The following is a 13,430-nucleotide window of genomic DNA, read 5'->3' on the forward strand; positions in this document are numbered from 1 at the left end:
ATGCCTTATGTGCTCCTCCGGGCTGCAAAGAAAAAAAAAAAAAAAAAAAAAGCTGTTTACAACCGCGGGTAAGGTGCGCAATGCGCAAGATACTGAAGTCGCGGACTCGAAATTTAAACTAAAAAAAAAAGATTTATTTATTTTTTTTACATTAAATTAAAAAATAAAAACAAGACCAAAACAACTGAGGGGGCTGCAGACCGGCAGTCCGATGCCACGAGCCGCCCCTGGATAGCAGTTTTCACTAATTCAAATGTGTCAATCACTTCCTCTTGTTGTAGAAACACTAGCGCAACTAGTGATTTAATTGACAATTGAAACGTCATATTACTGTTATATGTAGAGGCAAGGCCCAAAGCTTGTACTTTTCTCCAAATATTCTGTCCAATGTGAAATAAACACCCTTTGAACTGCACATCGGAGAAATTTAAGCTCACGCTCCTTAAGGCTGCTATCTCGAAATCACACAGAATGTATTTAGTTTGACATTCAAAGTTATTTTCTGACAATAGTCCAAACAGAGCGTGCCAAAAGTAATTATAACATTTGAATGATTTCTTGCTCATAAGAGCATAGAATAGGGGTACAACTTTACTATAATGTCCAGTCTTTAAAAGCCCATGTATGCTATAAAGCTGCCTGCATGTCACATCTTTTTGAAAGAAAGTGCCGTCCATCATCCAAATGGTGGCTCAGCTGAGATCATGCAGGTTACTAACATCATGCAGGTTACTAACAGTGCTAAATGCAAACACTATAGAGTCAGTTGTGTTATCAGCCATGCACTTACTAATGAAACACCCTTCTTTCAGATTGTACACATTACTATCAATGTTCACTAATGTGATTTCACGTCTACCTGGTGTTAAAGTACATTTTCTGCGAACCCTACCTGTACTCTGTAAAAGGGCCTTCCTTTTTGGTATATTATGGATGGCAGACATGGATGTGGATGCTAATGCATCTTCCACAATAGAGCATGGCATATCTCTGCTGTATTGGGCACATACCTTTACCTCATGTGTGAGTGTATATCGTTCAGTCTCACTCGGATCAGCACTGTGGTCATGTGGAACTGTTTTCAGTAATTCTTCTCCATCTGTGCTCTTCAAGGTTACTGCTCTACCCCTGCAATGTGTACTTGGCTTTTCCTTACATCCCCAATAATGCCTGTTCCATCTTGTATGCTCTAGATGGTATAGGTACCCTTCAATTTGTAACATTTCCTTCCCTCGTTGCGAGTTCACAACAGGGTAACAATGCCCGACTTCTCCTGGTCCTTCTAGCGCTGATTCTGCCATTATTAAGCGATATGTTTGGATGTGGGAGAGATACAGCTACACTTTTAAAGTTGCCTCTCATTATTGTCAGCTGTTGGTAATGTGTGGTGTCGACTTAATGCACTGTCAGTGTACCGGTCGTGTATTCCTGCTTGTCGGTGTATTGAACGTTTGATGTATAGTAGGTGATTTATATATATACACATTTATTTATAAATATACACATTTATGTACACACACACACACACACACACACACACACACACACACACACACAGACGCACACACGCACGCACACACACACACACACACACACACACACACACACACACACACACACACACACACACACACACACACACACACACACACACACACACACATAAACACATAGGAAATTGGTAAATAAGTATAGATATGCATCCAAATTTTGTGTAAAATAAAGTGAAAGTTTTTTTTCAAAATTCTTTAGTGTGCATGCTCAGCACTTAATTCATTTTTCCATAAATTCATAATCCACATTATTTCCTTTGACCCATGTTTATTTTTGATGTTACAATTTCACAATCCTTAGCCTGATACAGATTGCAATTATACTTTGTACACTGCTAGCCTTAGAGTAACAAGATCACACAAGTAGATTTTCATGGTAGGCAGCATTCAGACAAGAAGTACTAAAGGTAAAATAAAACTTTTTGCTCTTAAAATACCAATGGATAAGAGCACTAACTCGTAATGTGTTTGTGTAATGTTTAAAAAGTGTTTGTGTGTGTGTGTGTGTGTGTGTGTGTGTGTGTGTGTGTGTGTGTGTGTGTGTGTGTGTGTTTGTGTGTGTGTATGTGAAAACTGACTATATCTGTGTACATGTGTATAAGGTTACACTTCAAAACATCTAAAACTCATAACATCTAAATTCAAAATATCAAGAACACAACATCTAAAACCCAAAACATCTAAAATTCTTAGCATCGAATTTCATAACATAGAAGCTTTGCATCACAACATCAAACACTACAAATCACATAAAAATAACATCCCTTCCACCTATAACAACACCAAACTAATAAACACACTTTTTGCTATATTTTTGCAGGAGGGCAAGTCACCCTGCACCCCCCATCCTCATAAATTAAATATACTAACTCCAAAATTGCACTACAGTGGGAAAAAGTTAATTTCCCAACCCCACTGTATCATGATCATCATAAAGAATGTACACATAATGTCTATATCACTTACCTGTATGGCCTAAAATTCACATACAGACTGACAAAATGAACACTATATAAATAGTATAAATTACTACAATATATAAATAATAACTATATAAATAAAACCAACATCTCATACTGATACCAGAAGAATAACAGATTAAACTATAACATTTACATGTTTCATGATACACTATTCCATATTACACATTTTCGATGTTATGAAATCCGATGTTATGGGTTTTAGATGTTGTGGTCCTGATATTTTGAATTTAGAGTTATGAGTTTTAGATGTTTTGAAGTGTAACCGTGTGTGTGTGTGTGTGTGTGTGTGTGTGTGTGTATATATATATATATATATATATATATATATATATATATATATATATATCTACATCTATTGATATAGCTGTAACTATATGTATATGTTTTTGCCTGCTTATATATGTGTCCAGAAAGACTTGTAGATATTTATGCTGGTGTTTTGTGTAGTTCCTCAAACTGGTGCCCCTCAAAAAAAAAAAAACTCTACTCTTCTGTAATACTGTAGATAATAAGCAGCTAGTTACAGTTAAATCACAACACATGGAATGATGGAATGTGTCAGTGCTTCAGTCGTAATTGCAAGTGCAATTTCAGGTGCAGCTTCATAAAACAATGTTGATACCACACCTCCATGCCGTCAGCACCTGACAGTCTGGCCCACTAACAGGATGCGCCTGTGGTAGCCACCCCATTTACATGTTCCTGGTTATAGCTCTGTGTACACATACATACACACACAAACACAGGCACATATCAAACTATCTATCTATCTATTGATATAGATATATAAAGCAAAGGCTAAAAAGGTTATGCAGACAAACCATTCAGTCAAAAGTGCAAGAAAGACTCAGCTAAACTAGAGTTGTTACTGTGTAATAATTTAGACCTCATATAGTGGAGCTCTATGGGATATATTAAAATTACCCTTAAGGATATACCATGTTGAGTATAATATTGAAATGACAAAAAATAAGTGTCTGAATGTATTTTTTTCTAGTAGAATTATTTCAGACATTCCAGCTGTCAAAATGGATGTCTGCATTTCTCGGGAGAAATTTGTTTATATTCTTAAAGGCATGGCTACAGCAATTAAATGTTGTCAGTTTGAATAAAATTCATACTAATGCTTTGTTATGATAAAAAGGGATAAGAGAAGCAGTTAGATAGTTTGTACTTATTTTGTTACATGTTCTATAATGAATACTGTGTTGTTTATATATTGCATGGATGAACTCATGGCAGTGAAGTACTGTATATGAGAAAATGCTAAAATGTAACAAGTATTAAGAGTCTCTAAATGATGACTGCATATTTCTCCTGTAAATTAAAGAGCTGAGTTATAACTGGAAGGAAATTTCTAGAACTAGTCTATAAATTGTTTTAAGTAATAATAGTCTGTAGTTGTTTGCCATGATAGTTAGATTCTGTTAGTCTTCACTTTATGCTCCAAACCAACTCTGGACAATAATGTGCTTTTGTGTCTTAGTGGATTTACTAATGATGGATAGTAATAAGGAACCTCTTAATAAAATGATGTTTCAACTACATTACTTCTGAATCCCCTTAAACTTTTACTTTTAAAAACTTTATGGGTACATTTAGGAGAATAAAGCGAAATCCCACTAGCTATAGACATGCCATGCATCAGATTTTTTTTACTTCATCAGTACAGTATAAGTGCATTGCTCAGCTTTACTTTAGAAACACAGGGGTTAAAACCAAGTTGATGCCCATTAACACTGTTACCTACAAAATATTCTAAACAACATCCAAGAAAAGGATAACAAAGACTGTGTTATACCCTAAATCACCTGTATTGTTTTAGAAACACAGCGGATAAAACCCAGCTGATGTTAAATACATTATATTGACCAAACTGAAGTTATATTATGGGAAGGGTTTATGCCCTTTACCCACTTTTGTGCAACCTTGGAGTTGGTATATACAATTAGCAGGGGGTTGTGGGTATGCTGAGAGGGGTGCCTAACTGCAAAAAACATTGGTTTTAGATGTGATTAATTTCTTATATTTTTGGTTCATATATTTTTGAGTTTTGTTACTATTATGTTGTTTAGATTATTTTAAATATAATTCTCTCTAAATATATAAATATATATATATATATATATATATATATATATATATATATATATATATGGTTCTCTATCAGAAGCCTGAAACACTATAAGCTTGAAAATCAAAATCCTGAAACCAAAAGCCTGAAAATTTAAAATCCCGAAAACCCCAAATCCTGAAACTCAAAATCCTGAAAACACAAAATGGACATACTGACGTCATTGTGGCTTTGCTATTGTTAGCCCTGTGGTGTTAGGTCATGCGTTGGGTTCAGGTAAGTGTGCGGTTGGTTTTATGTTAGGGTTAGGGGCGGTTTAAGTGAGTTAGGGTTAGGGCGCAGGTTAGGCATGTATGCAATAGTGACAAACATTGGGGTTAGGGGCGGTTTAAGTGAGTTAGGGTTAGGGCGCGGGTCAGGTGAGTGTGCGATAGTGACGGACCTTAGGGATAGGGTTAGGGTCAGAGTCAGTTGGTAGATATTAGTGTCTTTATAGTGACATATTAGCATTATTTGTGTTTTCAGGATTTTGAGTTTCAGGATTTTGGGTTTTCGGGATTTTGAATTTTCAGGCTTTTGGTTTCAGGATTTTGATTTTCAAGCTTATAGTGTTTCTGGTTTCTGATAGGGAACCATATATATATATATATATGTATGTAAGTGTATGAAAGTGCACAGCTTAATGAACAAAATGCAGCTGAAACTAAGTGTATAGCTTGAGTAGTTACTGACATATTGTAAGTTGTTTATAAAACATTACAGCAATTAACATTTACAGTGTTATTATGACTTATAATGGATGTATGACTGTCCATCAAAAATTCAATGAATCAAAAAGCAAGTGACTGAACACAATTGAAAAAAAAAATGTTTTTGCTAACACCCCATACACCCTCTGCCAATTACTGAAAGAAACACAGAGATCATGCTACTGTGGAGAAAAGGGCAAATTCCTCATTCCTCACAGCACCATGATTTTAAACTTATAAGAAAAGGTACATTCAGTCACTTGTACCATTTTTTTTCTCATTCGACAAGTTGTCCTTCAGCACGTACTATGGAATCCCTTATAACATACATTTTAAGACTTATAATCTAAAGAATGTTACCACTGTGAAAATTAGCTTGTGCTCTACAGTTTGCCCTTTTATACTTCTTCATTGACACTAATGGTTCTTGAGATCTGAACACTTGCTTTACCCTTGAGGATATAACCTGATTTTGTTAAAAGGCTCTGGATGCAGCCATTGGAATTCAGAGTGCAAACTTCCAGAACTCTTTTGGAGGATGTGAAGAAAGATTTATCCGGGATGGCTACAAGGCACCTATTAGGAGCAGGGAACAGGGCTTTAGTATATGGCAGAGATAAGGTCCAAAAGTTTTGAAAACACCATCCCCAGTACTAGATGCAGGATGTGGCTATGCGTGTAGCTTAAACTTGTCTGGTAACATATAAGAGAGAAAGAGGACTTATTGCATTCCTTTACTATTATGTATAATATAATATAACATAATATAATATAATATAATATAATATAATATAATATAATATAATATAATATAATATAATATAATACAATATATCCATATACTATTTGGTAACCGTCTAGTTACTGCATTCTTCTTCTTCTGCCTATCCTCTAAGACTGTATCAGAAAAGGTTCCTGTCATAGTTAAACTATTTATCACCTGCAAATGGAAGTCTCCAGTTAACTTGCCAATAAATGATCAGGGACACCTCTTACAGAGGTATACTAAATTATTATGTTTACAAAGGAGCAGCATCTTCAGGACAATAGTGAGTCTGAAGATCTCTCTTTGAGGGGTATATGCCTCCATCTGGGTGGAGTCTAGTATACATGTATACAGTATATTGTACTGTAAGTAAACTAATGTGTCTAGACTTTGGTCATTGTTTATTTATAGTAGATCTGTAACTTCATCCTAGAGGTACTGATGATAGTTTACTGGATTTTTAACTGTTGCAAGAAACAAGATGTTATTAGTGTTGCAATGAGTTAAGTTTTCTATCAATGTTGAATTCATTTATGCTGTTATTAGGGTTTTGCAATTAAAAAAAACAGTAGGCTAGTAAAATATATTACTGCAGAAATGTGTACATACAGACATTATTTGGTGGTTTGAGAAAATGTGCAGCTATTATGTGAAGATGCCAGATTTAAGAATTTCAGGCTGTTTCTAATACAAAAAAAAAACATGAACTGCAAAGACTAAACTGTGCAAAACAGTGTCCAATATGAAATATCACGTTACTGCCAAAACGGTGTCAGATATGAGATATCACTTTACTGCCAAAACAGTGTCCGATATGAAATATCACGTTACTGCCAAAACAGTGTCCGATATGAAATATCACGTTACTGCCAAATCAGTGTCTGATATGAAATATCACGTAACTGCCAAAACAGTGCCCGATATGAAATATCACGTTACTGCCAAAACAGTGTCCTATATGAAATATCACATTACTGCCAAAACAGTGTCCGATATGAAGTATCACTTTACTGCCAAAACAGTGTCCGATATGAAATATCATGTTACTGCCAAAACAGTGTCCGATATGAGATATCACTTTATTGCCAAAACAGTGTTCGATATGAAATATCACGTTACTGCCAAAACAGTGATATGAAATATCACGTTACTGCCAAAACAGTGTCTGAAATGAAATATCACGTTACTGCCAAAACAGTGTCCGATATGAAATATCACGTTACTGCCAAACAAAACTGCAATTGGTGAAGCTTCACTCAGACAAGAAGAAAAAGTATATTTTGCACAGGAAACCACTTTGAATCTTTTTTTTTTTTATTCACTCCACCTCCTTACTTATATACTGACTCCATGGTCACACAAAGAAAAATGCAACTCAATAAAAAAAATCTCTGCAAATGCTTTAATAGAAATAATGATATCAATGATTGACTGTTAGAAACAGCCATCAATGATCATGCAAGTGATACTGATAAGTGTAAAAAGTATGCTGAGAATAAAAATAGATCAGTACAGTAACAAGTAACTACTACGAAAAACAAAACAGTACCGAAGCTAACACAGCTGAAGGTAAAACAAGTCCTTGTCTAACACAACAATTCCACCACCCTTATCTGCTGATCTAATCTCTAAGGATTTCAAGTGCTTGGGTTCATTGAGGGCTGCATATTCATCGTTATTAAGATTAAAGTATCTCTTCTTTCTAATAAATTTGAATTCTCTTTTTATTTGCTTCTCACAAGTCTGAATAAAGGTCTCTATCTTGGCACTGGGTGGTGGGATAAAAGTGCTGGGTTTTCTAAAGGAAGCAGTGTCAGTGTTAACAGTGTCAGGTAGCATAGCATAGTCCTACCAAACAATCTAAGATCAGTTAAGACACTGGTTAGCTTGGCTTCTCTGGCTGGGACGAATGATAAACCTTTGTTCAGCAATGCTAACTGTGCAGCAGCTAGACCTCTCAAACACTGAGTATAGGATTGTTTTTTATACATATTTTTTATATATATTTTTTATCTTTTTTATATGTTTCATTTGCCTGCTTTCTTGTTGTGACATTTTTCTCTTAGATAATTGATGCTTTTATCACTGCTTTAATTGATTAATTAACTTATGGTATTTAACTGCATTTGTTACTAATTTAAAACAGCCTGATGAAGCGGTGAGACCACACCGTGAAAGTGCTTACTCTCTTTTGTGTGCATTAAAGTTTATTGTTTTACCTTCAGCTGTGTTGGCTTCGGTACTTTTTTGTTTTTCTAAGTCGTATTGATAAGTTGCAAGCTCTTCCACTTTACTTTTGATCATTGGTGGGGAAGATGCTATCATGTCCTCCATCCAAGCTCATGTATATCTACAGATGGACGATGGCTTGGATTCCATTCCTTATGCACTAGTTTGCAATAACAGATGCTAAAGCAATACTTTGAAATGTCTTACCTTATATTTTCATAGCAGCTCACTTCTGGTTTTAGCACTGCTGTATGTTGAAATACTTTGTAAATTATTACTCCAAATGCTAGTAGATTAACCTGTAAAAGTAATTATTATATTCATTATATTCAGTAAGAAGTTTGCAGCAGAAGGTATGCATAACAGAGCATGCTAAACTACCAGTTGATTTTATAGCCTAAAATATATTCATATGACCAAAATATTGTATGAACTGATCATACCTCTCAACTGTCCAGATTTTCGCAGAATGTCCAGATTTTTGCCTCATATTTTTGGTCTGTTCCTCATAAATTTCAGTTTTTCTGGCAAATTATTGGGAAATCATTGAGGTTGGAAGTCAGAAAATAATGACGGGCTTTTTAGTTTTAGACTTCATACTCTTCAAAAAATTCATGCTAATGGAAAACTTATTCTATCATTTTTTTAATGTTCACATACTATAGATAGACATGTATAAACTTGTAATAGCTTATTCATTTGCTGCAATATCTCTTTGAGAAATGTATTTTTCTTGTTCTATGTAGCTGCCTCTTTGTATGACTCAATCTATATGCATTTCTCACCTAGCATTGTTATGTACAGATACAAGTGTGCATGCCAGCAGACATACATGAACAGCTATGCACACATACATACACACATGCATGTTTTTTCCACAGGTGGACAAATGATAATTTCCTGAGCCATAACACCCTAAAACACAATCACCATAAATAAATTCATGAAATTACTGGGAGTAAGCCCTCCTGCTGCATCCCCACATTCCCTAAATAACATAATCAGCTCCATAGTCTTAACAAAAGGAACAAGGAGCAAAGACCCAGAAATGACATTTAGTGCCTGCATGACTCTATGATGCCTTTCAATGGAAATGCCAACACTGTCAGGGAATCAAGTCACAGGGAGGTGCATCTAGAGATCTTTTCATTCGCGGAGTAGTAGTGTAGCCCACAGAAATGCACATACCATGCCTGTGATAAACAGAGTTCAAAAAGGATACATTTTTTAATTGTTCTTCTGTTGCTATGAAATCTCATGGGTCATATGATTGCTTGTTGAAACAGTGACAAGTCTCTTAAATAAAATTTGAAATATACATTGCTTTTTTGATATTGATATTAGTTAAATACAATCTTGTATTCATCTTGAGAGAAGCATAATAAATTGTACTATGATGTATTTCATTTTATAAACTGCCCTGCTCATATCATTACAAGAGGTACACGCATGTACCCAAGCAGGTCTTTGCGACCAAGATACCAAATCAAGGAAAATAACATTTTAGTTTTTTTTGTATCTAAATGGCTCAAAATGCAGTCTAACATCCTTTATATTTTCGGAGGAATGTGTGCATTTTGAAGCTGCTTTAATGTATGCATATATGTGTGTGTGTGTGTGTGTGTGTGTGTGTGTGTGTGTGTGTGTGTGTGTGTGTGTGTGTGTGTGTGTGTGTGTGTGTGTGTGTGTATGTGTGTGTGTGTGTGTGTGTGTGTGTATATATTTATGCATGCATATATATGTATAAACAGTAGAAAATGACAGAGTTTGATGTGAACTGTAAAGAATCAAGAAAGATTAGGAGAAAGGCTTGATAGAAAACACACACACACACACACATATATATATATATATATATATATGTATATATAGATATATATATATATATATATATATATATATATATATATGTGTTTATGTGTGTGTGTGTCTGTGTCTGTGTGTGTGTGTGTGTGTGTGTGTGTGTGTGTGTGTGTGTGTGTGTGTGTATGTGTGTGTGAGAGAGAGAGAGAGAGAGCGTGTGTGTATATACATGTAGATCAGATCTAAACCTATATACATAGACACACGCACACAATATATATATATATATATATATATGGATCTATCTTACAACGTCGACAAGTCAAAACAGTCACCGACACCACATAACCGACATTTCACAAACACGAAACCTCACATGCCCGACACACCATAATCCCGACAAGCAACAAACAAAACAAATCCCCGGTCCAAAAAGCACACACACAACACAAGCACACCAAAATCCTTACAAACCAACACTAAACCTCACATACACAACTACCTACAACCTTAACCCTAACCCTAACGTCCGTCACTACGCATACATCCACAGCCTTTTCCCATGTCGATGTTCTCAGCGTTTTTGATCCGTCGGTCTTCTCCGTTTCGATCTTCCGTTCTGACTTGTCGACGTAGTCAGATAGAACCATATATATATATATATATATATATATATATATATATAATCATGCTCCAGCTTATTCTTTGCCAGAATTCCAATTTAATCTCAGTAAAGAATAGAAAACATTTGCACAACACAAAGTAGTAATAGAGTAAAACATTAATACTCCCCCAGACCCCAGAGAAAAAGTATCAAATCCCACCTAAAATGTAATTCATGTTTACCCCTATTTCTGGTTCTTGCATATATAGCATGTATTCATTGCCTGAATAATTGCTACAATCTGAATGTAGGTCGTGAATATTCATAAAACAGCCATTTCTGACTGCAGGTGCTGCAAAATATATACCCTGGTTGCATTTTTTTGAAGAATAAGTAGAGTGAAAGTTTAATATTTAGCATTACTGACTGACGTGACTGACTGAAATCTTCAGTGATTTACCAGAAATCAAACCTTTTATGAGAGACTATGAACAAATATGAGGTAAAACACTGGACTTCTGCAAAATCAGGGGCAGTTGATAGTTATGTCATGGTCTAAATATAATATTTAATGCTTTGTATATAAAATAATTTAATCTCTGCTGAAAGAGAAAATGTTGGGTACCTCTGGAAGTTGTCAGGTATTGGACTCAAGGGAATTCAATTTCATAAATATCAATGCCAAGCTAGGCAAAGTCAACATTTTACTTGATCATGTATCATGTTTTATCAATCTTCATTAGTCATTGGAGTTAATAAGTATTCATTAAGAACCATTTCACCCAGCAGGTTAAAAATCCATTACTTCAAGCAGTTACCCCATCAATCATAGTTAATGTATCCATAACACAATGGATTTGCATACGTCCATCATGTTTGGGATACCCAGGCATCCAAGAACTGATGGGGGATAGTATGCAGACAAAGTTAACCAAAGAAAATTTACCAGAATATTTTATCTGTGTTTTCTATATTATCAACTATATCATTATTTATGTTAGGCTAAACTTTGCAGTTTAAGAAGATATTTGATTGGTTGACAAGAAATGTCCAGTTGAGATGATCTGTTTTCAGTGGAATCCTGGGAAGAGAAAATCTCATTCATGACAGAGGAATACATATAAAATTAATACTCAGAAGCAGTGACCAAAAGAAAGTGGAAGCAACAACAGATTATGATAATTAATAATATATCTTGTCTAATCAAAGGAGTGACTTTGCTAACAAGTAATTTTTATAAGGCATAATACCCACTAAGGACATAGCTGGATTATATCACGACTTGAGAAGAAAAAATTTTACCTAGATCCCACAAGATAGGTATGGAAGGTGATTAATTAAAAATAATCACTGAAGTCTCTATCTCCATGGTATAGAGGAATGAAGCCCTGACTACAGCCTGAATGAATAAGGATGAACATGAGTGGCAAACACCAGATTGCCTATCCTGGGGAGATGGATGTGGCTTTGTCCACTGCACAGGTGAAACTAATAAGAGGACAGGTTATCACCTGCAGAAGAAGCCGGGCAGGATCATGCCGCTAACAACTGTATATTGCTGGGCTGGGGAAAGAAGGTACATATGAAAATTCTCACTCATTTTCCTTAGCCTGGCAACTGTTCTGAGTTACCAATTTGACTAGTTGGATTGAAGTGTAGGCAGTTTCATGAGAAGTACAGAATGATCCAGTCCCCACTACATGACTCTTATTTCAGGTTAAAGCAGATGTGGCAGTTGGGCTTCTCAGGCAGGAATTGTATATCATTGCTAAGCAACTGAGGAGGCTACATAGATCCTTCAGCCTAAGGGCAGGCAAACTGCAACACTCTTTAAAAAAACAGCCTGCAAATAGACAAATCAATACTGCATTCTGACAGATTCCCCATATCTACTGACATTTTAATTTTTAAAGTGTTTACATGTAAACTCAAAAATCTGAAGTCTCTGCCTAATAGTCTGAAAAGAGAAGAAAAGTCATTATCAAAGCGGCTTTTTTTCCCCTTTGCTCTTTCAAGATTTGCCTGATTGCCAAGGCTAAGTCAAAGCCAGCTTCTTTGTATTACAGGACTTAAATAACAAAAGTATTTAAAGATTACCCAGCCAAAAGTTCAGACATGTACAAGTGAACCTGACGACCTCCTTATAGGTTGATATAATCTGATGCAAAATCATAGTGGTCCATAAGCTTACTGTCATATGTGAAACACAGTCCAAACCTTCATCTGTATATCTGTTACTGCTGTCAAGCATTTATTTCTTCAAGCCTTATAGTTTTTCTTCAAACATCTTTAAGGTAATTGTTAATATCACCTATGAGTTATTGAGTTGCTCCTCCATCACCTTTTTTAACTACATAAGCAATGTGGTTTCCATTTGGTTGCAAAGCACTACATTGACAGCTACATCATCCATGTCCATCTTAGATGTAAATATCAATAATTCCTCTACAGAGGGAGTAAAGCCAATGCTGTCATCTGCCATAGGGATAGTCCCAAAAACTTCAACTGTTTTAATGGCTGTCATTTTATTTTATTTCTTTGATTGTTTACTTTACTGCTACCATACCATCTTGCACTTAAATACCATTTAAGCGCCTTCTGTGAGACAGAACAATACTTATTTTTGACAGTTTCTATAAATGTCTGTAGAGTCGGTGTGGATGACAGCT

At 35.3% G+C, this 13,430-nt stretch overlaps 1 protein-coding gene across 1 annotated transcript in view; it reads right to left on the reverse strand.

Moving 5' to 3' along the window:
• The window catches only part of ADGRL4 (adhesion G protein-coupled receptor L4), a 707,438-nt gene that overhangs the window by 66,172 nt on the left and 627,836 nt on the right, over nucleotides 1–13,430 (reverse strand). The window contains exon 13 of the mRNA XM_044085751.1: nucleotides 8,562–8,653. Coding sequence (XP_043941686.1) covers nucleotides 8,562–8,653 — 92 coding nt within the window. The remainder of the gene's footprint in view (nucleotides 1–8,561; nucleotides 8,654–13,430) is intronic.

This window comes from Protopterus annectens, chromosome 10.part0, assembly GCF_019279795.1.
Source record: "Protopterus annectens isolate FY-2018-M chromosome 10.part0, PAN1.0, whole genome shotgun sequence".
In the NCBI taxonomy this organism is placed as follows: domain Eukaryota; kingdom Metazoa; phylum Chordata; order Ceratodontiformes; family Protopteridae; genus Protopterus; species Protopterus annectens.